General features: G+C 41.9%; 1 protein-coding gene and 1 pseudogene across 1 annotated transcript in view; both read right to left on the bottom strand.

Annotated features, from left to right (window-relative positions):
* Positions 1-27,558, bottom strand: part of NLK (nemo like kinase) — a 307,284-nt gene that overhangs the window by 112,691 nt on the left and 167,035 nt on the right. Inside the window, exon 3 of the mRNA XM_073616684.1 lies at positions 26,372-26,427. Within this exon, the coding sequence (XP_073472785.1) occupies positions 26,372-26,427 (56 nt within the window). The remainder of the gene's footprint in view (positions 1-26,371; positions 26,428-27,558) is intronic.
* LOC141130881 (5S ribosomal RNA) lies at positions 2,170-2,285 on the bottom strand (annotated as a pseudogene).

Below are 27,558 nucleotides of genomic sequence, written 5' to 3'. Positions count from 1 at the left end.
GGGAGAAAAAACAGGATTTTTATAACAGCTTACCTGTAAAAATCCTTTTCTTTTGAAGTCAATCATGGGACACTATGTGGGTTATAGTCCACCTTCAGGTGCTGGACACTGGCACACCCTAAAACGGAAGTTGCCTCCCTATAAAACCCCTCCCATACCGGGAGCATCTCAGTTTTGTAGCAAAGCAATAGACATGTATAACAGAAAGAGGGGCAGGACCTCTCTGTCCTGTGATGTACTTCAAAAGAAAAGGTTTTTACAGGTAAGCTGTTATAAAAATCCTATTTTCTTTAATCGTACATCACGGGACACAGAGCCATAGTAATTACTATGTGGGGTGTCCCAGAGCAATGCCAACTGAAGGGAGGGAGACAACAGAATCAGGGCACCATGAGATCAGAGAACTTGTACTGCTGCCTGCAGCACACTGCGCCCAAAGGCAACATGCTCATGTCTTTTTACATCCACCTGATAGAATCTGGTAAATGTATGGATTGAAGACCAAGTTGCAGCCTTGCAGATTTGAGCCATGGAGGCTTGGTGATGCACTGCCCACGAAGCACTAACAGCCCTAGAGTAGTGCGTTTTGATTCGAGAGGGTAGAAACTACCTCTTTAAACCATAAGCTAGAACGATTACTTGTTGAATCCATTTAGAATAGTAGATTTCCATGCTGCCTGTCCTCTTTTAGGACCTTCAGGGAATATGAACAAAACATCCGTTTTCCAAATCTGAGCAGTTGTCTTTAAGTAGACTGCTCTCACCACATCAAGAGAACGTAGTGATTTTTCTTTCATAGAACAGGGTTCTAGAAAAAAAGAAGATAGAATAATAATCTGGTTTAAATAAAAACCTGATACTATCTTCGGTAAAAAGTTAGGATGAGGACGCCATACTACCTTATCCTTGTGAACAATAATAATATGGCTCTTTACAAGAAAATAGTTTCCTTGTCAAAAAAGGACCAAGGGAATATGTCATATCGGTCCAAAAAAAGGCTGTTTTGTAATGCCGCCAAAAACTAAATTCAAGTCCCAAGGGTTCAGGGGTGACCTAAACGGGGATTAAGCCGTGTTACCCCCTGAATAAAGTTACAAACCAAAGAAAGCAAAGCAAGTGGTCATAGAAATAATACCGATAAGGCCGAAACCTGTCCTTAGAAAGCACTCAAGGCCAGCTTTATTTCGCACCCCATCTGCAGAAAGTCAAGGATTCTACCTTTGACCTATTTTCTGGGGTGCAGGGTGCAACCCCTGGTTTCACACCAGGAGACATACGCTTCCCAGACTCCATAATATAAAATATGGAGGCCGGCTCCCTTGCATTAAACAAGATAGAAACCACTGAACTTGACAGCCCATGTTTCTTCAGAGTGTGGGTCTCAATAGCCAAACCGTTAAATTTAGCATTTGTAAAGTAGGATGGAAATCCGGACCTTGCAAAAGAAGGTCTGGTCATGGCAGTAGGGTCTATGGGTCCCCTACGGTCATGTTTATGATTCCTGCATATCAAGATTTTCTGGAGGCCACAAGAATCACCGACTACCCTTCCTGCTTGATCGTGCAAAGAAGTCGTGGGCACAGGCAGAACAGGAGGGAATGCATAAATCAGTGAGAACCAAATTACACAGGAATAGGAAGGAATCTGTTCCGCATGCTAGCGGATCCTTTGTTTTTGACACAAAGTTGTCGATTTCTTTGTTGAACCTGGATGTAAACAGATCTATGTCTGGGATCTCCCATCTTTGATATATTGACAGGAAGATATCAGGGTGAAGGAACCATTTTCCCAGGAACAACTGCTGGCGACTCAAGTAGTCCGCCTGCCAATTTTCTATTCCTAGAATGAAGACTGCCGATAGGCAAAGTACATTTTTTTTCTGCCCAAGATAGGATATGATTCGCTTTTCTCTGGGCCGCACAACTTCTTGTGCCCCCTTGGTGATTAATATAAGCCATTGCTGTGGCATGGTGGGATTGAATCCTGGCAGGACAATACCATAAACTGAACGTTCAGGCCCTCAGAACAAAGTGCTCTACCTTAATTTAAATTTCTAGAATGATAACGGGCAAGGTAATTTCTGATCTGGGCCACTTCCGTGGTAACTGAAGGATTTTCCCCTTTGCAGATTTTTAGATATTAACCATAAACTGAGGCTCTGGTGTATTCAGCCTACAGTACCTGGTATTTCCAGGTGGTCCATCCAGGTGCTAACCAGGCCCAACCCTGCTTAGCCTCCAAGATCAGACGAGATTGGGCGCTTTCAGGGTGATGTGGCTGTAGGCTTTGGAGTCAGACACATTGGAAATCTAGAGCTTGAACCCTTTGTTCCAAGCCGATAGGATAATGTTTTTCAGCAGTCTCAAATGAAACTGAGCATAAGGAACGGCCTCAAATGAAGCCACCATCTTTCCCAACAACCTCATGCAAAGTTGAATAGAAGACTTCATCTTGCTTCGACCACCTAAACCAATTCCTTTATGGCACTGATCTTTGCCTGGGGCAAGAATACCCTTTTCTGGGTGTACCTATGATCAGATCCAAGTATCTTAGCCCTTTTCATGGATTTAAAGAAGATTTCTCCTAGGCTGAGAAACCGACCTAGATATTCCAGGTAGTTGAATGTGATGACCATACTTTGGTCTAAGCAGGCTACTGACTGGACTATCAAGAACAGATCGTGCAGGTAAACCATAATAGTTATACCTTGAGCTGGCTAGAAGAGGGGCCAGAACCTTGGTAAGCACTCAAGGTGCAGTAGCTAGACCGGAAAGCAGAGCTACATACTGAAAATGAAGATTTTCCACCTTGAAAAGTAGATATTACTAGTGTGCGAGGAAATAGGCATATGGAGGTATGCATCTTTGACATCGATGACGCCAGAAGTTCTCCTCCTTGTAGGATGGAGATAACTGATTGGATTGACTCCATGCGAAAAAAAGAGTGGTTATATTCAGGAATTGAATTTAGATTTTTGAGATCCAGAATGTCCATTTGGATTTAACTAAACCCCAACCTCTGCTCTTACATGGGGGCCACCATGATCACTTTTTGCCAAAAGATGGTCCAACGCTTGAAAGAAAGACTTCTTTTTCTCTGGATCCTTAGGAACGTTTGATCTGAGAAAACGAGGAGACGGGAACTCTTGGAACTCCAGTTTGTACCTTGAAGCTATTGAGGAAGTCCCCCCATTCGTCTTGACACTCTTCCTGCCAGATCCTTGAGAACTGCAGAAGAATTCCCCCTATTGAGCGAGCGGGGGCGCCTCCTCATAAGGAGGCTTCAGTATCTTGTAGGTTTCCTCCCCCAAGACCTCTTTTGTTCCTGGGGTTAACCCTGAGGATTACCTTTTGAACCTGACGGCGGAAGCCGTCATGACTGCCTGGAGGCTGATGCCCCTGGCACAGAAGGAGCTTTAAAACGAAAATACATTTACTCCTTTTCTTAAATGGCAAAAGGGGCACTTTTTCCACTAGAATTTCTTTGAATGTATTATCCAAAACATCCCCAAATAGCTGTTTCACTGCAAAAGGAAGACTAGCCAGGAGCTTCTGCATGGTGCTTAGCGAAGGGCGCAAGGCCTGAAGTATAGAATCTCTCAAAGCAACTATTGCAAACATAAAGCTGCCAGATCCTGGGCCTGCTGAGCAGGATAACCTTGAACACATGTTTAAACTGGTCTCTCAACGATTAAGCAATTACTGTCAGCGCAGGCTGAGACACTCAATCTGCCAGAGAAAAAAAAAGTGTTTTTTTTTTTTTTAATAGGAATTAGGGCTGGGAGATTTTCTAAAAAAAAAATTGAATCGAGTTTTTTTTTTTTGGACACCGTGTGCCGGTCCTGAGGAGCTGCAGGCAGGAGTCTTTAGGCGAGGCCGCGGCCTCGCCTAAAAACTCCTACCCGCAGCTCTTCAGGATCGGCGCGGTGAAAAAAAAAAAAAAAAAATCTAAAAAAAAAATCGATTTGCTTTCATTTTGAATTGATCTCTCAACTCGATTCGATCGATTTTTTTCTCCAGCCCTAATAGGAATTCCAACTTTTTACCCATTGGATCCCTAAGCATTTGAGCATTGTCTGCCGGACAAGTCAAACTCTTATTCACAGAGGATATAAAAGCGTTAATTGCTAGTATACCCTACTTAGTGAATTTCCTCCACCATAGGATAAAGTGTGAAAACTTTTTAGGAGGGAAAATAATGCTTATTTGGGTGATCTTTCAAAAAAAAGCTTTTCCAACAATGAATGGACAGAAAAAGGCATGTACAGCTTGAGGAGGCTTTAGCGAACCCAAACACTCAGTTAAGGGTACATAAATGTGGAGCAGACCATTCAGCAAGAAATTGCACCATCAATGTTCCAAACATTTCATGGCCCAGATGCTCACTCTGTCCAGCCACCCTCTCTCAGGAGAGGATGCCATTTGTAGAATCAGAAGGCTTTCCAGAGCTTGAGGGAGACTCTTTCTTGGGGGCATTTCAACCCCCCCTTCTGACCTTAGCCTGATGCACAAAGCAGAGGTACTACCAGAAGAAAATCACATCCACTGCTTGAGCAATAAGTCAGCCACTGCCGCTGCTATTAATGCTTAGCCTGATGCAAATAGTAAATGTGTCAAATAGGAAATGCCTGTGTCACCAAAACCCCTTTCATGCTCCTCTTTGCTCTTGTGTCTCTCTGACAATTTTGCAGCCAGCACAAATGGAGTTTTTTTTTTTTTTTAAACACACTCCTGCGCTGGAGGACGCCAACGCCTTGCTAAGCCCCGCCCTCGCATTACACCCCCCCTTTCTTCAAAAAAAAAAGTTTTCCTGCGCAAGCATGGGCCTCCGATCCAATGGGATCGGCTAGTGAGGGAGGGATACCATGGAGGAGACCTGGAAGCTGCTGCCGAGTAGGGATGGTGAAAGAAAACGGCATTGCCAATCATTTTCAGTTCTCCCTTATATTCAGCCTCATGAAGAGGGGGGAAGAGTTCATCCCAGGTGGGGGTGTCTGGAGGAAACAAAACCCCCCAAACTTACTGGAGGTCTGCCTGCTAGCCGGAGAAAAAAAAAAGTCTGCTGCTTCTGTGACACAGCGTGATCTCTGAGGAAAGCATGGGAAGGTACGTGCTCCATACAGCCCCCAGTGGTGACACTTAGGCATAACATTTACTTTAAAGGAGACATTAAATAAGAAAATTAAAATTTTTTTTTTTAGAAAACTCCACTTACCTTTCCCGCCACAGGGTTTTCTGTGGTAAAACCAACAGACCCAATCTTCACGGTGGGTTCCGTTAACAAACCTTCAGGAACCGGGGACCCTCGGGGAACCCACAATCCTGGACCTGTAATAGCACCCAGTCAGTAAAACTTTATGGCCTTAATACCAAAAGTACTGGATCCCGGGGTCCAGCTCTCTAAAAAGAGAAGCGTTTACAAGCAAAGACCTTGTTTCTTCAGACACAAGGCCCGGGTATCATTCAATTTGGCCTAAAAGACACTTTGAATGGATCCGGCTGCAAGGCTAGCCCCTGCAAGGATTGCTCTAGTGGAGCTCAGCACAGCACATCTTCACTCGTGACCAACACCTTAGACATTGGCGAAAAAAACTGAGATGCTCCCGGTATGGGAGGGGTTATATAGGGAGGCAACTTCCTGTTTAGGGTGTGCCAGTGTCCAGCACCTGAAGGTGGACTATAACCCACATAGTAATTACTGGCTGTGTCCCGTGATGTACGATTAAAAAAAACAGCCAGATAGTAAAGTAAAAGCTGCACACATTACACACAGAGGCACACAGTTAATCCCTTGATTGCCCCTAGATGTTAACCCCTTCCCAACCAGTTATAAGTACAGTGTCAGAGTACAGTATCACTGATCACTGTATTAGTGTCACTAGAGACGTCAGTGTTAGTGACCCTCCCAGATAGTGTCTGCTAGCGCCAGAATGCCCGCCATTCTATCACAGTCCAACTATAAGTCACTGATCACCTCCATTTCCACTATAGCATCAGAGCTTCATGAATTCCAGTACATATATCAGTTTGTAGACACTATAACTTTCGCACACGCCAATTAACACCTTCGCGCCCATGCTTAAACAGATTGACGGCCGGGTGGGCCTTTTGTTCTGAGTGGACGTCCTCTCAGAGGGTGCCCTGCAATCTGTCACCGGAGGACACAGTCAATGACTGATCACTATACCGGCCCACTGCCAGTATCATGTGATAGTTGTGACTAATCACATGACATTTGTAATCCACTGTATACAATTGTGTTGCTAGCTGTGATTGGTCACAGTGATCACATGGTACAGACGGGGCCAATCACAGCCCATCTGTACCATATGATTAGCTTTGGCTAATCACAACAAAAGACACTGAATGAATCAGTTTAATTCAGTAGAAGGTTGCTAACAATGAAATGCATTGGTATAAGCAATTAAAACAAAATTTAAAAAATGACTGCTCACTTCCCCCGAGTAGTACTATGGTAACAGGGTGTAAGGGGGGAAAAAAAGTAAAGAATAAAAAAAAAACAAAAAAAAAAAAACATTTGTAGTTTTGACACACTGTGACCAGGTTCCCTGATCACCATCACACCAGTTATATGTTAATGCTGTATTGCACTGGTGACAGTATGTATTAACCCCTTCCCGCCGACCGAACGCACATATGCGTCCTCGGCTTTCCGGGGTTATACCGGGATGATGCCCGCAGCTGCAGGCATCATCCCGGTACCGTTGTTTTCAGCGGGCGATCGGCTACCCGAATATAACAACCGATGCGGCTAAAAGCCGCTCGGCTGTTATACCGGAGGAGCGGGAGGGGACATCCCCCCCCTCTCGCCGCCTCCCGCCGCTGTTACCGGGCCTCCCGTGCGATCGGGAGGCCCGGTGTCCATTCGGGAATCTCCGGCGGCTGGGGGCGGGCTGGAACGAAGCTGTGAGCGGCTTCGTTCCAGCCTTCTAATTGTAAACGCGGAAGCGACGTCATGACGTCACTTCCCGTTTACTCGGCTGCCAATGGCGCCGAATTTAAAAAAGTACACAGTATTCAGAATCGCCGTTTTCGGCGATCTGAATACTTTGAAGTGTAAAGGAGGGATGGGGGGTCTTTTAGACCCCCCATCCCTCCATAAAGAGTACCTGTCACCACATATTACTGTCACAAGGGATGTTTACATTGCTTGTGACAGCAATAAAAGTAAAAAAAAAAAAAAAATTTTTAAACACAATTAATAAAAGTACAAAAATAAATAAAATAAATAAAAAAAAAAAAAAATTTTAAAGCGCCCCCGTCCCTGCGAGCTCGCGCAGCGAAGAAAACGCATACGGAAGTCGCGCCCGCATATGTAAACGGTGTTCAAACCACACATGAGGTATCGCCGCGATCGTCAGAGCGAGAGCAATAATTCTAGCCCTAGACCTCCTCTGTAGCTCAAACCTGGTAACCGTAAAAATTTTTTAAAGCGTCACCTATGGAAATTCATAGGTACCGTAGTTCGTCGCCATTCCACGAGTGCGTGCAATTATAAAGGGTGACATGTTTGGTATCTATTTACTCGGCGTAACATCATCTTTCACATTATACAAAAAAATTGGGGTAACTTTACTGTTTGGATTTTTTAAAATTCATGAAAGTGTCACTTTTCCAAAAATTTGCGTTTAAAACACCGCTGCACAAATACCGTGTGATAAAAAATATTGCAACAATCGCCATTTTATTCTTTAGACTCTCTTCTAAAAAAATATATATAATGTTTGGGGGTTCTAAGTAATTTTCTAGCAAAAAATACGGATTTTAACTTGTAAACACCAAATTTCAAAAATAGGCTTAGTCATGAAAGGGTTAAAAAAAAAAGTGATTTTAGATTTCATTTCTCAAAAAAATTACAGCTTCAAAAAAAAAAAAAAAAAATAAAAAAAAAAAAAAAAAAATTGCAATGCCTCCTACTAAATAACTTAGACGGTCTACTTTCCAAAAGGGGGTCATTTGGGAGGCATTTGTACTGCCCTCACCTTTTTGGGCCTGAAATAGGCAGTCAGTACATCAGGATTGATCAATTTTCAGATATATATACCATAGTTTGTGAACTAATTATTTGAACCAGTGCACAATACAAGGTCCATAAAGTCATGGATGAGTGAGTTTGGGGTGGAGGAACTTGACTGGTGATAAAACACCTTTGGGATGAATTCGAGCAGAGGCTGCGAGCCAGGCCTTCTCATCCAACATCAGTGCCTGACCTCACAAATGCGCTTCTGAAAGAATGGTCAAATATTCCCATAGACACACTCCGAAACCTTGGTCGACAGTCTTCCTACAAGAGTTGAAGCTGTTATAGCTGCAAACAGTGAGCCAACACAATAATGTAACCCTACGGACTAAGACTGGGATGCCATTAAAGTTCATGTGCGTGTAAAGGGCAGGCGTCCCAATATTTTTGGCAAAGCTTTTGGCTATAATGCATAACTTTTAAAGAACATGTTTATTTATTACAGATACTGTTCACATATTGTGTGTGGGATGCACCAGCTACTGTACATGACTTTATCGTGCTCAGTGCTGCTTGTCCCATAATTCATGCAGACATCATATTTGTACAGCTGCACACACTTCATATGTCATTTGCTACCCAGATGTAGGCAAATGCACAAGGAACAGCCAGATCCAGGAAACCAACTCATCTACTGACATTCTTTTCTAATGCAAATACGTACAAATATTACATGTGCAGTGACCTAGCTTAGAACAAGCATGGTTACATCAGTATTTCAAAGGTCTTTCATGATGCACTTCCCAAGTAAATTATATTTTAATGGTGTTAGTTTCATGTTCCATTAATTCACAGATGGAGATTTCACTTTACAAATCTGTTTTTATATCAAAAATGTCTCTCAAAATTATATTAGTATTTACGTATACAGCTTTAATAGCCCAATATTAAAACACAATTAGCCCTGTTAAAAGGGGGAGGGAGAGGCCTTATTAAACTGCAAAACAGTATACATTTGAGTATTCATGGTAGTTTTTAAATGGTTTTTAAACTGGCAAAAATATAGCAGTGAGAGAGGAGCCAGAAAGGGAACAATATAAACCTGTTCTGCACAGTGTGGCCAGTGTAATACAATGAATATTCTTATAGATGAGGCAGGCAGAAAACCTCAGCAGTGTGCTGCTGCTCCTTGATTGTCCAATGACATATGGGGATGGGTCCTGGACCAGTCTATGTTGCTTATTGCTTACCTTATCATGTGAAAAGGAAGAATATAGTGTATTTTTTTAGGCTTTATGGAGAGGACATTTTTACAAGCATGCTCTCCTCAGTGTTTTTGTGATTGAAAGTTGAAGATTTTCTTTGAGAGGGAGCTCTCACTGGCTCAGTTAAATCTAGGATTTTCAAGCAACATTTCATATTTAGGTGCCTATTTGAGTTCAGTAACTCAAAATATTGAAGGCAATATGTCAGGATGAAAGCCAATCATCTAACAATTTCAGAAGAACTTAGCAATGCCAGGTTCCATGCTTCTCGCAGCACAGGTTTCCTATAAAGTGAAAATCTAAAATTTGTTAAATAGGTTAAATATGTTATGTTTATTGTTAGAGATTTGTTTAGTCACCTTATGATTCAAACAGTCGCAGCTACTTAAAGCGATTGTAAAGCCTCCCTCCTGTTGAGTGGCCCTAAAGCGAGTAGCTTGCTATGGTGGCACTAAAGCCACAGCTCCATGTCCACTCAGACAGGGATCTGCAGCCCAGCCCCTTTCTCTCAACATTGCCCTACTGACTTTGACAGCAGTGGGAGCCAATGACAGCTGTCTCAGCCAATAAGGTGGGGGGGGGGGGTTGTCCCTGGCAGCCGAGACACTCCTGCAACATCGCTAGATCTAGATGGGGCTCAGGTAAGTATTATAGGGGCTGCTGCACTGCATTAAGATAAAAAAAAACCTTCTGCCTTTATAAACACTTTAAGTAACTTCCCACCTTCAGAAAAATCGATCAGCTTCATACCCTCTTCTGTCCTGTCAGTTCTACAGCTCATCAGATATTACAAAATAACCTCAATGGGGATCAGAGCACACAAATATTCTGAGTGTATACGATATTTGGACAATCCTCTACTTAGATGTAACTCTCCTTCTAAAGCGTTCATAGGAGAAATCTCATTACATTCCATAACACTCACAGAGACTTGACAAATTATGTTTGAAAGTACATCAAAAAGAGGAATTTTGACATATCTTGGAGTAAAGCACTGAACACAGGCTATATATTGATGATAGACATTGGATTACAGGATTGTACCTCCAGTTTTTGGAGGACATGCCCCTGGGCATCCCCTCTATAACCCTACACCACGAGTCCTCAGTTTTATAGAAAGCAATGCAGTATTAAACAGGAATTAAAAGGATGGCCTGTGTGCTATACTGTAATCCAAGATAAAAAATGTACAAGCAAGTCAAAATCTTAATTGTACAGTACAGGACATAGGCTGAATATTCATAGACCTTGAGATGTCCTCAAGCAAAAGAATGAGAAGGGTGGGCAACTACTATGCAACTAAAAACTTAACAGGCTCTACAACAAGGGTAACCAAACTTCAGAGAGCCACTGCAAAAACTGTACGACCGCAAACTGCATCCGCAAAAGATTGCCACATGGTAAAATGTTGAAAAGTTATGAACAGAGGACTAGCTGGCAGCCTTACAAAGATGAACGGAGGCTTGATGTCGGTTATTCAGGAGTTACTGCTCCAAGCCTCTTCCACTGCAAATCTGATAGGGTATCCGTCCAAGGAGCCCATCCTCACTCTGAAGATGCAGAAAAAGAAGCAGCCACACACCCATGACATCACTCAGTTACTTTGGTGCATTTAGAATCGTCAGTTTCTTCTGCTATTTTGAGGAACAGGCAAGGCAAAATTTGCACGGGAGGAAAGGCATAGATTAGCCTGAAATGAGACCAGAGAATTATCATATTTCAGTGCTGGAAGATCCTTGGTCTGGGCCACAGAGTTAACTTGTTGAATCTGAAGGCTGGGATATTTACATCCTGGTTTCCCCATCTATGACATCAGGTTGAAGGGCCCATTTCCCATGGTCCAGGAAGTGACAGCTAAAGTGAGCCACCTTCCAATTGTCCACTCGTGAAATGTGGGCAGCAGAGATTGCTGGATATACATTAGATGATCTGGATGGTTTCTTTCAAAAATACATAACTCCTGATACCCACTTGGTGCCTAATGTAGGCCACAGCTGTGGCATTGTCTGACTGCACCCTAATTCAGTGTCCTTGCAGAAAAGGGCTCCAGTGATGCAGAGCCATCATTATCTCTCTGAGCTCCAGGATGTTGAGGGCAAGGTTTGGCTACCTCCAATGACCATGTTTCCTAAACTGAGGGATTGGAACACTTCTTCCAAGCCTGAAAGACTAGCATCTGTCATTAACATTTTCCAGTGATATGGCAGAAATACAGTGCCTTGCAAAAGTATTCACCCCCTCTTGGCATTTTTCGTTTTTTGTTGCCTCATAACCTGGATTGTTTGAGGATTTGCATCATTTAATTTACAGAACATGCCCACAACTTTGCTTCACAATAAAAATTAAAAAAATCTTCAAACAAATAGGACAAAATAACAGAAAAAGTAAATGTGCATAACTATTCACCCCCCTAAAGTCAATACTTTGTAGAGCCACCTTTTGCGGCTATCATAGCTCCAAGTCGCTTTGGATAAGTCTCTATGAACTTGCCACATCTTACCACTGGGATTTTTGCCCATTCCTCCTTGCAAAACTGCTCCAGCTCCTTCAAGATGGATGGTTTGTGCTTGTAAACAGCAAACTAAGTCTGACCATAGATTTTCTATTGGATTGAGGTCTGGGCTTTGACTAGGCCATTCCAACACATTTACACGTTTCCCCTTAAACCACTCAAATGTTGCTTTAGCAGTGTGTTTGGGGTCATTGTCCTACTGGAAGGTGAACCTCCGTCCTAGCCTCAAATCACACAGAATGGTACAGGTTTTGCTCAAGAATATCCCTGTATTTAGCATACCATCTATCTTTCCTTCAACTCTGACCAGTTTCCCAGTCCCGACTGCTGACAAACATCCCCACAGCATGATGCTGCCACCACCATGTTTCACTGTGGGGATGGTGTTCTTTGGGTGATGTGATGTGTTGAGTTTGCGCCAGACATAGTGCTTTCTTTGATGGCCAAAAAGTTTAATTTTAGTCTCATCAGACCAGAGAACCTTCCTCCATACATTTTGGGAGTATCCCACATGCCTTTTCACAAACCTTTTTTTTTTTTTTTTGCTGAAAGTAATGGCTTTCTTCTGGCCACTGCCATAAAGCCCAACTTTATGGAGCATATAGCTTATTGTCATCCTATGTACAGACACTCCAGTCTCTGTTGTGGAACTCTGCAGCTCCTCCAGGGTTACCTTAGGTCTCTGTGCTGCCTCTCTGATTAATGCCCTCCTTGCCCGGTCCGTGAGTTTTGGTGTGCGGCCGTCTCTTGGCAGGTTTGCTGTTGTGCCATGTTCTTTCCATTTGGTTATGATAGATTTGATGGTGCTCCTAATGATCAAAGATTTGGATTTTTTTATAACCTAACCCCGACTTGTACTTCAACAACATTGTCCCTTACTTGTTTGGAGAGTTCCTTGGTCTTCATGGCACGGTTTGGTTAGTGGTGCCTCTTGCTTAGGTGTTGCAGCCTCTGGGGCCTTTCAAAAAAGGTGTGTATATGTAATGACAGATCATGTGACACAGATTGCACACAGGTGGACATCATTTTACTAATTAAGTGACTTCTGAAGGTAATTGGTTGCACCAGAGATTTTTATGGGTGAATACATACGCACATGCCAATTATCAGTTTTTTATTTTTGAAAAATAGTTTTATGTATATATTTTTCTAATTTTACTTCACCAACTTAGACTATTGTGTTCCTATCCATCACATATAATTCACATTAAAAGACATTGAACTAAAGGCTGTAATGTAACAAAATAGGTATAAATCCAAGGGGGGTGAATACTTTTGCAAGGCACTGTAACTTCCCCATAGTCAAGGATGGGTGAGAGAATCACTAAGTTAGGGAATTCCTTGCTTGGCTGAACAGGAGGGAAGGAGCATGTTTGTTCCATGCTGACAAGATGTGGTGTTTGAGTGATGTCGAATGAAATTGGGTGAATGGGACAGCCATGGAGAAGCCCACAAGACGACCCAGAACTCTCATGGAGAATCTCACAGAGGGGCATCTCTTTGATTTCAATCCCGAGTGAGAGTTCTGAGAAAGCAACTTTCTTTTTTCTTTAGAAGAGGTGCACAAACCTTTGAAAGAAGAGGATAAGCCAAATGTTAGTGTGACAAACTGAAAGTGATGGTCTTCTACTGCAAAGCGTAGAAAGCTCCGATGAGGTGGGTAAAAATGGGAATATGCAAGTATGTATCTTGGATGTCTACGAATGCCAAGTATTCCCCTCAGAAAAGTAATACCTGATCTTGCAGATTCTATGCCAAATTTTGGAATTTGAAGGTATTTCTTCAAGGACTTTAAGTCCAGGTGAAAGAAAACCCCTGTTGGGTTCCAATATCACGAACACGTTTGAAAATAATCTTTTGAACCTGTACTGGCACAACACTCCCTGGGACAAGAGATGGTTTAAGGGGATTCTGCAAATCTGACTGTCCTGAGGCAAGAGTTGCTGGGGCTTTGTGAGCCAAGTCTTGCATCAAAAAAAAGGGCTGAACTTAGACTTAAATGTTGAAGCCCGGGGAGAGCACAGAGATACTCTGCATTTTGAGAAGGTAGATGCTTCTGAAGAGGATTTTGGACGTTTTCGCTAGGGAAAGTCTGTGAAACTGCAACTCAAAACATAGTGCATGCATGCTTACCAAACCAAGTACCTTGCACCTTTATAAAAATGTCTTCTAGCTTCTCTGCTGCCATACAAGCAGGTCCTATGTTTCCCTGACCTCGTCTTAATCTCTGCTGGCTGTCTCAGTCCTGACCTGTGTTCTGCCTTTTCATTTGATGGGTAGCTGCATTCAGTAAAAAAGTAACAAGTGGCTAATAAATGGGCAGGAAAAAAGGGAGGATAAGGGTGGGAGTAGAATCTGACAAAAAATGAAAGCAGTTCCCACTGAGTGAAAAAAATAGATTTGCTTCCTTTACATTGGGGGGGGTGGTCAACCTGAACATTATAAAGGCCCTCAAGTGCAACCTGACACAGAGGGTCACACAATAGCAGTGCATTTTTGGACCTCAATGCCCAAAAATTGTGGACTAGCAGGGTCAGTGAACATAACCCCCAGCACTGGCGTCAGTGCATGCAAAACCTAACCCCAACATTGGTGTCAGTGGAAAAAATAACCATGAACATTGGTGTCAATGAACGCAGTAACAGCCCCCAGTACAATTAATCCACTCCATTCAACTACCATATCACAGGCAGTAAAATGTACCCCCCCCCCTGCATTGGTGGTCAGCGGCAGTGAAACGTAAAGCTCCCACCCCCTCCCTGCAATGGTGGTTAGTGGCAGTAAAGTTCTACCCCCCACATTGAAGGTCAGTAAAAGTGAAAGTTAACTCTCCTCCTCTTTTCAAATGTGTTCAGTGAATTCACTTACCAAACTTTCCCCAGGCCAGAACTACTCGTACTGTGGCAAGACATAAATTCACCCACAGTAGAACCTCCCTTTCAGTGCCTGGTGCTGGAACACAGAGCGTTCCAGCACCCCACTGCCACTCTGCTTTCTATATGGTACCCAATACCATGCAGACTGCACAGAGGCCCTGTGGGGTGTGTTGGACACCAGGGCTTTACATGGCAGCTCTGTCTTCACCTCCCACTAGTGCGAAGAACATATTTAAAAAAAAAAAAAAAAAATGAAGATTTCCATGCACTTCGTCTTTTTTTATTTCAAATATTTGAGCTAGCTTTACTATGCAAGACCAATAAAGTTTTGTTCCTAAAGCTGGCCATAGATGGACCAAAATTAGGCGAGTTCGTCAGCAACCGACTAATGTCAATCAATCTATGGGCAGGCTGGTTGTACTGAAGTTGATCTATTGATCAGTTTCTGTCTAACCAGCTTGTCCGTTTTTTAATTATTTTTTTTTTTGAACAAGCGCCGCCGGCAGTTATCACTGTATTCTGACTGCAGGGAAACCTTCCTGCTTTAATACAATAGCGCAGTGAAAGGGATTCCCCCATTAACACTGACTGTGTTGATGGGGGAATCAAATAATATTTCCTTCAAACCGAAAAAAAATACAAATAAGATAAATCGCATAATCCATGGCCAGTTTAAGTACACACAAACTGTAGATAACTTGATGGTTGTGCTACAACTTCCACAATACAATCAGCAAAGTATAAATATTTCACAAAGAAATAATGAAACTTTAAGCAGAAAATAAACCTATCGATGTAATGGTTTCCCAAAACAGTAAGGGCTCTTTCACACGGACGTGTCCTTGTACGGAGCCTGCTCTGCTCAGCGGGGATCGCTCCGTCGATCCCCGCTGAACAGGCAGATGACAGGTCGCAGCGATGGACCTGTCAGAGTGCCGCTCTCCCCTATGAGGGATCGGATGAAGATGGACTGTAGAGTGTCACCGCTGACATCCGACGCTCCATAGAGGTCTATGGAGCATCCGTTCAGGTCCGCCTAAAAAAAACTGACAGGCGGACCTGAACGGATCATTCGTGTGAAAGAAGCCTAAGGCTTCATGTAAACTGTTGCTGGTAAAACGGACGTTTAGGAGCAGATGGGCGTTCTTTTCAGCTGCCCCTCCTCTATGTTATCTTATCAGTAAATGTACACAGGGTCGTTTATAGTGGTTTCTAGGCAGTTGAGTTTAAAAGCATTTTTTGGAACGCAAAAAAATAAAAAAATAAAAAAAAATGCGTTCAGAACGGATGTTCAGAGGTATTTGAAATGCCAAATGCCTGTAACAGCTTTTAACCGCGTTTTGTTTACAGGTGTTTTTAATTGAGCTACATTGTTGACTATTTGAAAAAAAAAAAATAAAACATTTTTTAAACGCTCCTAAAAGCAAACACACACAGCTAAACGCGGCATGTAAACGTGGCAAAACAGACAGACATTTTTAAATATCGTTTATCATCTGTCAAGTTAAATCATTCAAGGGAGGTTTTAAATTGTCCTGTGTACATTAAGCCTTACATTCAAGGTAAATGATAACTGTCACAGTTGCTTGTGTTCTCAAATGAACTGTCAAGGTAGCAAATGGCTGGTGTCATAATTGATCACATGTACAGCACCATGGCAATTGCAGCTCATACAGAGGCCAAGATGGCAACTTCATTGGCTGTATAGGGGGGTTTAGTTCAGCTTTAAAAAAGGGAAATAAATTGGATAGCATTTACAATTTATAAAGCTCACTTCACTGTCCTGTCTTACAAACCAAAATTTAAAGATTTTAAATTTTTCAGTACAATTTTTTTTTTTTTTTAACAAAAACGCTGCCAGCTGTGATCACTGTATTCTGACACTTTTTTTTTTTTAAATGAAAGGATAATAGATATTTCACAAGAAAGGACAATTTAAAATTGTGTTAGTTGCTTTCTAGGTATGTTTAACACTACCTAGAGGTCAACCTAATTTCATTGCCTGGGAGTTATCCAATACACAGTCCATGTACAGAAAGCAATAAACCATGGAAAGGGCAGGTTGCAGCTATCCAGCATTTGTACTAACTGTTGATTTGTGGCAGGAGAATATAAAGAAAGTTGGTCATGTGATCACTTGAGACTCACTTAAAATTGGTAATGTGTCAATAAATTCCACAAAATTCTTAAAACATGACAAATACAAATGGGAACCTGATGACAAGCCTTTAAAAAACAAATTAGACAAATATAGATTAAAACAGGAAAAACCTGAAGGATTCCATCAAAGGCATGTTATTGACTTCTGTTCTGATCATCATGTGCTTTTTTTTAACTGCTAAGACAATATGTACACATGGAATATTGTCTTTACTAGACTATTACAGATCGTTCTGTATATGCCTGAGAAGTTGGTTATTACTGTGTCTTTTGCTGTATTAGTAAAGCCTTCATATTTATATTAAAAAAAAAAAAAAAAAAAAAAAAAAAAGGTACAAAAAATAGAAACCCTGCCACCTGCTCCACTTCCCACTCCCCCCTCCACCCCCCCAAAAAGTATGGGTAGATTCCCGGCCGAGCATAAAGAGCAGAGACAACACAGATTGTTTTACGCCTTTCCTAATGAAAAGGGCAAAGATCATTAACCAAACAGATTTCAATTGTACAATACCAGAAATTTCTGCTGCTCAGAATTGCTTTTTGTCACTCAGGACAAAATCTACAGGGTGCCACAAGTGATGCTTAAATAATACATGTTGCTTACGAAAATCTTCCCATGCCTGGGAAGAGATCAATTCTTTTATCTAACACACAGGAAACATCCACTCTATTCTCTCACACGGCTTCCAATTTTTTGCAAAAGAACTCAAGCCACTGACTCTGAAGACCGTTATCAAAAACAATTAGAATATTGGTACACATGATTTTTACTTACCCAATTACAAAATACAATAAAACATTGAACGTGTTCCTGTCTACAAATGGTTAGTGTTATAAGAATACGTTTCATTTATTCATTACCACATCAATATAAAACATATTACATTGCAGGTGCTTCAGATGCTCCTGAATGTGCCGTATTTGAGAAATGCACAATCATAAATGCCACACTTTCTCAACCAATAATTATAAAACCCATAATTATTATTCTTTTCTATAGAGCTGTGGTACTAAAAGTAATGATTTGCAATCGTTTCTACAGATGGGACCTCAATCTGCTGCTGTGCTGTTCCCCATAAGCTGATATAAAACCACTGCAGTTTTTAAATAAATAAATAAAAACTATCAAAAAATGCTGTAAATGTTAAATATTTGACTAGGATAAAAAAAAAAAAAAAAAAAAAAAAACCTAAAGTGAAGGATGTTTTTCACTGGCAGCAAGTATACTAGAAACTTGGACCTCAAAGTATAACTAAAGGCAAAGCATTTTTAGTTTTGGAAAGAGTGGAGACTGACTAGAACACCTGTCAGGTTTTTATATTGTGGTCTGTGCCCCCTGTCAGGAAGATTCACGCATTCGATTTGTCCTGTTTACAGTTATCAAAAGTGAAAGTAAAAGAAAATTCAAAATTTTGGGTTGTCTTCCAAACAGTAATATATCTTCCAAAGGATGCACTAGTTCTGGTGACAACCAGGGATTTCCTTTCACTTCCTGTTGAGCAATAAAACTGCCAGGGGTTATAACCCTCCCTTACGCTATTCAAAATGCAAAACCTGTCCCCCCCCCCCCCCCCCCTTTAGTTCTACCTACTTTAAGGACAACTTCCCAACAAAGTCCCAGCCAGGCTCTACACCTACTGCACAAACGCACCACTGCCACGCTCTTTTCTATGGTCGGTCAATACTCATGGAAGGAAGAGCCATGTAGAGAAACCCTGGATTTCAAAGAGTTCTTTACTCTTAGAGCAGAAAAAATTGGAACTCCCTCCCCCAGAAGTAATATTAGTCAATATTAGGTTCACCTAACACCTTGGTGTGGTGGAAGACACCGAAACAGACACTTTAAACATCAAGATTCCTTTATTTTTGTCACGTTTATATATGGACTTTGTGTTTATATATTTTTTTTATTAATATTTTTTTCATATGGACTATTTTTTACTTACTCACATGTAGCACATGATGGTGTGATTAGTTGATGTATATTGCATTTATGTCTTTATCAAGATAGCACTTGGTGAATATTGTATTTTTCACATAGTATTTTTTTACATATTGTTTTTAGACACGGATTGACACTGTTGTCTGTTAAAGCGCCACCATTTCTTCCTATATATCTACAATGGGGATATTTCATTATTATTTTACATTGGTGGCGCAGTGGTGGTATTTTGAGTAAAGGGCGGTGTATTACTCTAATATCTACAATTATTGATTCTGGTGACTACCAGGGATTTCTCTAAATTTGGAGGGATTGCCCCATTTGCTGTTGTCACTATAGGACAGCCTCGGTCCTCTCCTCCGACTCTCCCCGGAATTACTAGTGTGGGCACCAAGCTGTGACAGGCTGCGGCTTCACAGCCGGGTGTACACTGCGCATGTCGTGTTGCGCGTCTTGAATGGCTGGGAAATCTTCTGGGACCTGTGACATCCCAGAAGATTGCAGGGAGGGAGGGGGAGAGGAGAACTTCCGCTCTGGTTGCCTAGGCAGCCCGAGCGGAAGTGGGAGCTGGGTACCTGTCAAAACTAGGTACCCGCTCCCCCCTCAAAAAACAAAATGACATGCCAAACATGGCATGTCAGGGGGCCAGGAGTCCTTAAAGCGGAACTTCCACTTTTGGGTGGAACTTCGCTTTAACTTATACAAAATGAAATAAAAAAAAAGATGCCTTTAATTCTACCTTAAAGCCTGCTTTGTGATTTTTACCTACAGGTAAGCCTACAATAAGGCTTACCTGTAGGAAAAATAAATCTCCTAAGCAAGCACTGTTTAGGAGATATTCACTCTGGGTGCAGCCAGTGACATCACCGGCGCATGCGTTCTAAAGGGCCGGCATACCTTGCCAGAACTTGAGAGCCTCGTGCCGGAAACAGGGGGCTCCTGCGCATGACGTCATCGTGGCTCCAGACAATTACACAGCTGGAGTGTGCTAACCCGAAAGAAAGACCGGGGGAAGATGTCAGCCCTCTTAGCATTGACAGAGCGGCACTGGAGGGCTTCGTTGTAAGGCATTTCATAATGTGCTAGTATGCGATGTATACTAACACATTATGCCATTGTCTTACCGTTTTTTTTTTGTTTTTGTTTTTTTTTAACCAACCATGGTTTACAACTGCTTTAAGTTATTGCATTGGAATGCAAATCCTTGTGATATATCTTGCTAGGAAATTGTGTGGTAAAGTGCAGAAAAGATACCTGAAATGTGAATGATGACCCTGATTGAATGCACTTCACATGACAACACCACAAATCAGTCTACATTGCTTATTTATAATAATAAAAAGATGGCTTTAGTGAAATATTCAAGTATCTCTAGCCAAAATTTTTTTTCTATTAAAACGTAGGGAATAAAGTAAGACATGCAGGTATTGTAGCAAAACATGGAACATATTTTTTTCTCCTTTTGTCTTGACATGCACTTTAACCTAAGCACAGTTCTTTTACAAAAAATCCCCAAAAAATGAGTATACAGTAGTACCTTGGATTACGAGTAGAATCTGTTCAAGAAGAACGCTTGTAATCCAAAGCACTCATATCAAATAGAGTTTCCCCATAGGAATCATTGGAAACTCAGATAATACATTCCACAGCCACTGCTTATCTATGCATGCAGCCAGAGGTGAGGGGTGCCCGGAAACACTCGAAGAAGCTCCGAGCGGCTCCCAGCATCACCAATGCCCCCGCACCTCTGGCCAAATGTGGTACTGCACACCCCAGAGGCTTGAATCCTGCTCATCTTGCAAGACAACGCTCGCAAACCCGAGTCAGGATTTTTCTTTTTAAAACCGCTTGTATTGCGAAACGCTCGTATACCGCATCACTCGTAATCCGAGGTTTACTGTATACAAGCAACCATTTAACTAAGTTCTAAGCACAGTGTCATAGCATCAAAAGAGAGACCGTCCACTGAAAGCCATTAGACTATTAAAACAACAAAATATGCATAGTGATGGACCATAATAAGTACAATCACTCTTTGCTGGGAGTAGCACATGTTGGGGAGTCATGGTAACATACCAACGTAGTGGTAACCTTCTTCAATAATTGACTTCATAGGACACTGGAACAAATTAGACCACGTGCACATCAAGAAAGTAAAACAAGCTCTAAACTAAAATTGGTAGGCGAGCGATTGGCCGATATAATAATAGGTACTATCTGCATTGAGTTAGCATATTCTCCCTGTGGGTTTCCGCCCACACTCTAAAGACATGCTGGTAGGTTAACTGGCTCCTCTCTAAACTGGCCTTAGTATGTGTGAGCATGTATGCAAGGATAGGGACCTTTGATTGCAAGTCCCTTTGAGGGAAAGTCTGATGTGAATGTACAGTATGTAATGTGCTGTGTAAATTGCGTTATCTGCCTGTAATAAAAAGAGATATACTGTTGGGTACAGTAATACCAGCAAGATCCAACAGGGGGAGCCATGTTTTTATAACCTCACCAATCTTGTTCTATTTGGCACAAAAATATAACAAAACAGCATATCAAAGCCTTCAAAGAACACACATTTAAAGGGTTTTCTGTCACTATTTAAAAATCAGAATACAATACAGTAGAAATCAAAAGAATTAGCAATTTTTCCCAATTGAGTTGTGTCAGTTTTGTATTGCATGGGTACCACATGCACTATTAAAAGTAATTTTCTTCTTACAATGATCTCCCAAGGCACACTGTTGGAACTGTTTGCACAATGTAAACTTGAGAATACCACACAGCCGCACAGAAGCTGTATGCATCATAGATTAAATCCAATACATTTCTAGGATTGCTATATTTTATAATTAGAGAAAAAAAAAATCCAACTTCACACCAGCATAGGTACATCACTTTGGAAACGGCAAAAGCTTTAAAAAGGGAAAATCTAGGAAACACATTTTTTAGATCGGGGCAATAGGGAGAAATTAAGTGAATTATGCTAACCTTAAAGTGATTGTAAGGGTTTGTTTTTTTTTTTGTTTTTTTTTTTTTTAAAACATACATGTCATACTTATCTTCACTGTGCAGCTCGTTTTGCACTCGTCTTCTGGGGTCCCCCCGCAGGCTCTCGCAGCTCCTCCCCACATCAGAGAACTCCCTAGGAGAAGCACTCTGGGGGGGGTTACCATGCGGGCGCACTCCCAAGTCCAGCATTTGCGTCCATAGACACGAATGCCAGACTCGGCCCCGAGTCATTGGATTTGATTGACAGCAGTGGGAGCCAATGGCTGTACTGCTATCAATCTATCCAATCAAGTGGCGGGACCTCGTGGAGAGAGGGAAAGCGCGTCACCGCCAACAGAAATACGGGGCTCAGGTAAGTAAAACGGGGGTGCGGGCCTTACTGCCAGAAGCTTTTTAACCTTAATGCAAAGGATGCATTAAGGTGAAAAAAAAAAAAGAGGGTTTACAACCTTTTTAAAAGATACTAATCCAGAGACCTGCATCTTCAAAGTGCTGGGTCCCATGGTGAAGCTCTGCCTTTGTTTCAAATAACTCGTTAGCAGTTCCTTAAATGTCTGCGTATACTGCAAAAAACCCTGCCTGTACAGAACTGAGGCAGGCATCATTAGACAGCACCTCTAAAAGGTCAGCCATTCAGTAGGGTCTGGCTGAGACTCGAGCCATGTATGGGCAGGCTGAATATACCAAAATGATCGATGAACTTGGGTACAACCAGCTTGTCGAATTCTACATGCGACTATCACTAGCCGCTGGCATAGGCACTAACAATGTCACTAGCAATAATCACTGTCTTTGGGGATTCCCCCGCCAACACTGTGTTGATTGGGGAATCGTACAAATTTCTTTCCTGCAAACATGTGTATGGCCTGCATAAGGCTTAAAGTGTTACTAAACCCAGAACCCTGCATTCACTATATCTGGCCTCCCACAGTCCATGGAAATGCAATTTTAGTAAATATAAACTGCTAAATATCTTTTTTCAATCAGCAGTATATAGCAGTCTTGTGACTTCTATCTATTCCTGGTGACACTTGTAAGAGGAGCTTTCATACTGTACTGAGCTGTCCTATGAGGCTGCAGCGCTCATGACTCTGTCTGGACAGTGCTGATTGGCCTTGTGCTGATCACATGCACTCTCCCAAGAAAAAAAAAAACCTCTCTAGCAATACACACCAAACTGAGCATGTGCAGCCTGACTCCAAAGGCTCGGTCTTATCCGGAAATGTTTTGGGGTCAATGAAAGAAGAGTAGGATCCGCGCATACAGGAACAAACAGCCTTTATACACAATGAAGAGGATTAACCCCTTAGATTCCACAATTAGTATAACAAGCAAGCTTTACTGTATATAAACACACTGAGTTTACTGTTGTGGGCTTAGTAACACTTTAAAGTGTATATAAACCCTACGAAACCCCATTGTATTTTATTTTTTCCTTATTGGCGAGTTGAATATTACAATTGAAAGAGTTTACTTTCTTTCTTTCTGACAAATACAAAAAAACAAAACAAAAAAAAAAAAAAAAAAACTTTCTCCTACCATGTTATGATCCGATAATATCCTGGGATCATTGCTTGTGCTACACTCTCAACAGTATTGCAATCATCTCCTTTTGGAGATGAAGGGTGCATTCACACTTGTGAATGCAGCCACTCAGCGGTTACACCAGCAATTAGCTGTGAGATGCAGTCCTATTGAAAGCAATGAGAGGCTGCTGGCTCACGCAGCTAACCACACCCTCTTGCATGTAATCACTCATGCTGCAATCATATACCAGTGATCAGCCCTGGACGCAGACTTAGCACTCGTGTGTTATTACATGCCATTCTGAGCGATTACCAGCAAGTGCCAAAAGCCTTCCATTGCTTTTATTGGAGAGTGGGGGGAGCCTTCCCACTGTCAGAATAAAATATTGCAGCAGGGAGAATTCCACATATTCAAGGTGGATGGAGGAATCTGTGGCTGAACAAAAAAACAAACCATGAACCATGTATGGCCAAATTTATCCTTTAATACGTTATTTAAAAAAAAAAAAAAAAAAAAAACACACCACCACAAGATTGGTAAGAGACATTCAAGTAAGCTGGAATAGATTTCAGCTTACCACTCATTGGATGGGATGCCGGCATTAGTTTTCATCTTTCAGGTGAAGAACATTTTCAGCAAGTACCAAATGTACCTGTTAATCTTGCCAGAAATGTTATGTTCTTTGGATTTCCTATGAGCTGAACAAACATTCTTTCTTCTGTAAACTTCTCATCTTCTGCCCCACCCCCTTTGTAATGGAGATGACCAAAAGCAGACATGCTTGAAGCCAGAGCTGGGTGACAACTTTTGCTCCCGCCACAGATACAACACAATGGGGTTGATTTACTAAAGGCAACTAGACTGTGCACTTTGCAAAGTGCAGTAGCACTCTGCAGGTGCAATTGCTCCAGAGCTTAGTAAATGAGGTAAAGTTTCAATTTGCAAAGAACACCCAATCACATGCAAAGGAAAATAAAAAAAAACAGCATGTTTGCTTGCACGTGATTGGATAATGGAAGTCAGCAGAGCTTCTGCTCATTTACTAAGCTCTGGAGCAACTGCTCTTGTAGAGTGCAACTGCACTTTGCAAAAGTGCACAGTGAATTTGCCTTTAGTAAATCAACCCCAATGAGTGATCACAGCCCCCCTAGAACATCAAGCATGGTATTTTTAGAATTACTATAAGGAAGAAAAAAAGAAAGACTGAAAAATAAGAAAACAAATGCAGTCATCTCCTCTAGGGACTGGTATGCTCCAATATATTACATTTTGTTTTTGTGGTTTAGATACACTTTGATTTCAGTAAAGCAATAAAGTTGTGAATTTATATTTACAGACCAGTCGATACCTGGTCTCTCAGTCATATTACATTAAAAACATACTAAAAGCCACATGCACACTGGCACTCCTTCGTTTAGCTTTTCTAAATGCAGAGTAGTTATCTGGGAAGTGTAAATTCAATTCTAAAAAAGCAACAGTTTGGAATTCTTAGCGTCCATGAGATATGCAGTATCTCAGCACACATTAAATAAGCATCATAATAAGACCTCATTCACACCGACACGCCTTCGTTTAGCCTTTCTAAATGCAGAAGACATTACAACAACTTTGAGGCCTAACAGATCATTTTATTTCAAAATGTAGAGCTTTGAACCAGGTTTAGCCATGCATTTTGCTATTTTGCTGCATTCCATACAAAAAAAAAAACAAGCAGAAGGTTCTACTTTGGTTGACTGCACAGGAATTAACTGCATTGGTGTGAATTAGTGCCATTTGAACATATGAAAAACCCTGTACGTGCATTTCTGATGCAGATAAAAAAAATGCACTTGACTGCGTGTCTGGTGTGAACCACACAGATGGACGCTCTTAGATTGTAAGCTCGCAGGAGCAGGGCCCTCCTAAACCCCTCTTGTACTGAATTGTACTGTTGCTGTATCGTCTCCCTTTATATTGTAAAGCGCTAAGAAAACTGTTGGCACTATAAAAAATTCTGTATAATATAATAATCAGCCCTCAGAGGCTCTAATTGCATCCTATATGCAAAGAATTCTATTTTCTCTAAATACGGCTAACCGAACCTATACTTGCAGTGTGAATGGCATAGTTGGAAAATTATTACGTGCATTTAGAAATGCTCTCTGAATGCACTGAAATGCAGGTTTGACAGTGACAATTTAAATACAACATAATATAGCATGATATAATAAAATGTAACAAAGCGGCAACTCAGTCTCCATTCACACTACCTTAATTTCAAATGCGACTTGAGCCACAGAATCTATGACGATGGAAATCACATTGTTTTCACTGGTACTCGTTCACATCAATGCAACTCAGAATGGAGCCATTTAAAGTGTTTGCTAACCAAAAAAAATAAATAAAAAGAGATCAAGTTCCTTTAAAGCATGTTACACAGCACAGTGCTTGTGCTTGGTCATTTGGTCTCCTGTAACACCTGAAATACCTGGCTGGTCCTGCCCTCCCCTATGTAAACTGACCACGGTTTATCATGGCTGCTAAGCCCTGACACCATGGTCAGTTTACGTGCCTCCGTCATCCGCTCTCCTCTAAGCTCTACCCCCCCCCCCCCTTTCATGTCAGATCCGTGTTCACCCCCCTCCCCTCCTGTTGCAGAAATTAGAGTTAAATTTACATTATCCTCTTGGTTGATTCATGTAATGTGCCCGTGTCAGTGCCTTAAAAATAAAAATTTCAAAAATGCAGCTATATACCCGTTTTCAGAGCAGCGCTCACATGACCCGCCGCCTCTCTCCCCCTCCCCCTCCCCTCCTGACATTCAAGTAAGCCCTCTAAACACCATAGCTGTGGTCAAGCAGAAGAGGAATGATGCCTATAATGACATGGCAGCTGTTCTGAGAAAAGCCGATTAACAATTTTCAAATGGGTATTTTACCTTCCTGAGCTACAGCTTTACTAAATACTATACTGAAGAGAACTGTACTAAGGTATATTTTTTACTTGTTACAGGTATCTTAAAGAAGCTGCAAGAAAAAAGTAAAAAAACAGCAACAAAGAGCAATATAATAATAAAATCTGTATATTTCTACTACAAATACCTTAGGTAACCATTTACAAAGGATACATTTCTTCAAAATAATCGATGTGAGGTGGCTGGAGAATGTCAAGTGCAGAGAGTACCTGCAATAAGAAAAAAAAAGTGAGTCCACATAGTGACAATAACACAGTGTAAATCTTATGCTTTACCAGGGGTGTTCCCAAACAAAGTCTTCATTGCGTATAGCTCACAACACCATGAAAGTTACTCAGTGCACATTTAAGGCCCCTTTCACACATGCGGACCGTATGTCCGTATTTCATCCATCCGTTTTCGGATGAAATACGGACATACATGCATCCCTATGGGATAGCGGGTGTCAGCGGATGAACATCCGCTGACACCCGATATCATCCAGTGTCTTGCTGAGAAAGTTCCCCCGGCGGATAAGGATCCCCCTGTACTGCGCTTGCGCAGTACGAACGACTACGGAGCCGGCGAAAATAGACAAAGATGAACAGCTGGTCATCAGCTGTACACAGCGCCTGCGCACTACATTCTACCCTATGTCCACGTTAAAGCCCCACCATCCAAGTGGACATAGAGGTAGAATAATAATATGCCGATAGCAGCGAAGCCGTGCCCGAAGCGTGGCGAGCCCACGAGGGGCCTGTTACAAACTCTTTTTTATTAAAATAGTCTTGCCACGCAGGCGCCGTGTACAGCTGACTCAGCTCCCCTTGTTGTTCCTACTGCGCAAGCGCTGCGCTTGCGCAGTAGAGGGGGGGTCCTTATCCGCCAAGGGGAACTTTCTCGGCAGAACACCGGCCTTGCTATTGTCCGATTCTGCAGACAGAGGAAAATCCTATTTTTCTATCTGTCTGCAGAGCGGATCGGATGAGCACGGACTGATGGTCCGTGTTCATCCGATCCCCCATAGAGGAGAGCGGAGATCTGACAGGGCGGTCCCTGCACAGTGTGCAGGGAGCGATCCCCGCTGAGCAAGCAGATGTTCACGGGGCGGATCAACTTTGATCCGCACGTGTGAAAGGGGCCTAAAGGATCAGAAAACTAGAACTGAGGTTTAAGTTATGAATAGACACGATGCAGGAATTCTAGTGGTGAGAACGTCATGCTGGAGATGCCAAGTCCCATAGCCACAAAGCTTTAAAACCTTGTTGCAATAAAGATTTTCAACCCTCGTAGTGTATTTTTAAATGATATCATAATAAAAACTCAGGAAGGGGGAGATTTTTCTGAAATAGCCAATGGGA

This window comes from Aquarana catesbeiana, linkage group LG02, assembly GCF_042186555.1.
Source record: "Aquarana catesbeiana isolate 2022-GZ linkage group LG02, ASM4218655v1, whole genome shotgun sequence".
NCBI lineage: Eukaryota > Metazoa > Chordata > Amphibia > Anura > Ranidae > Aquarana > Aquarana catesbeiana.
The sequence above is the reverse complement of the archived record's forward strand: the minus strand, read 5'-3'. Positions and strand labels throughout refer to the sequence as shown.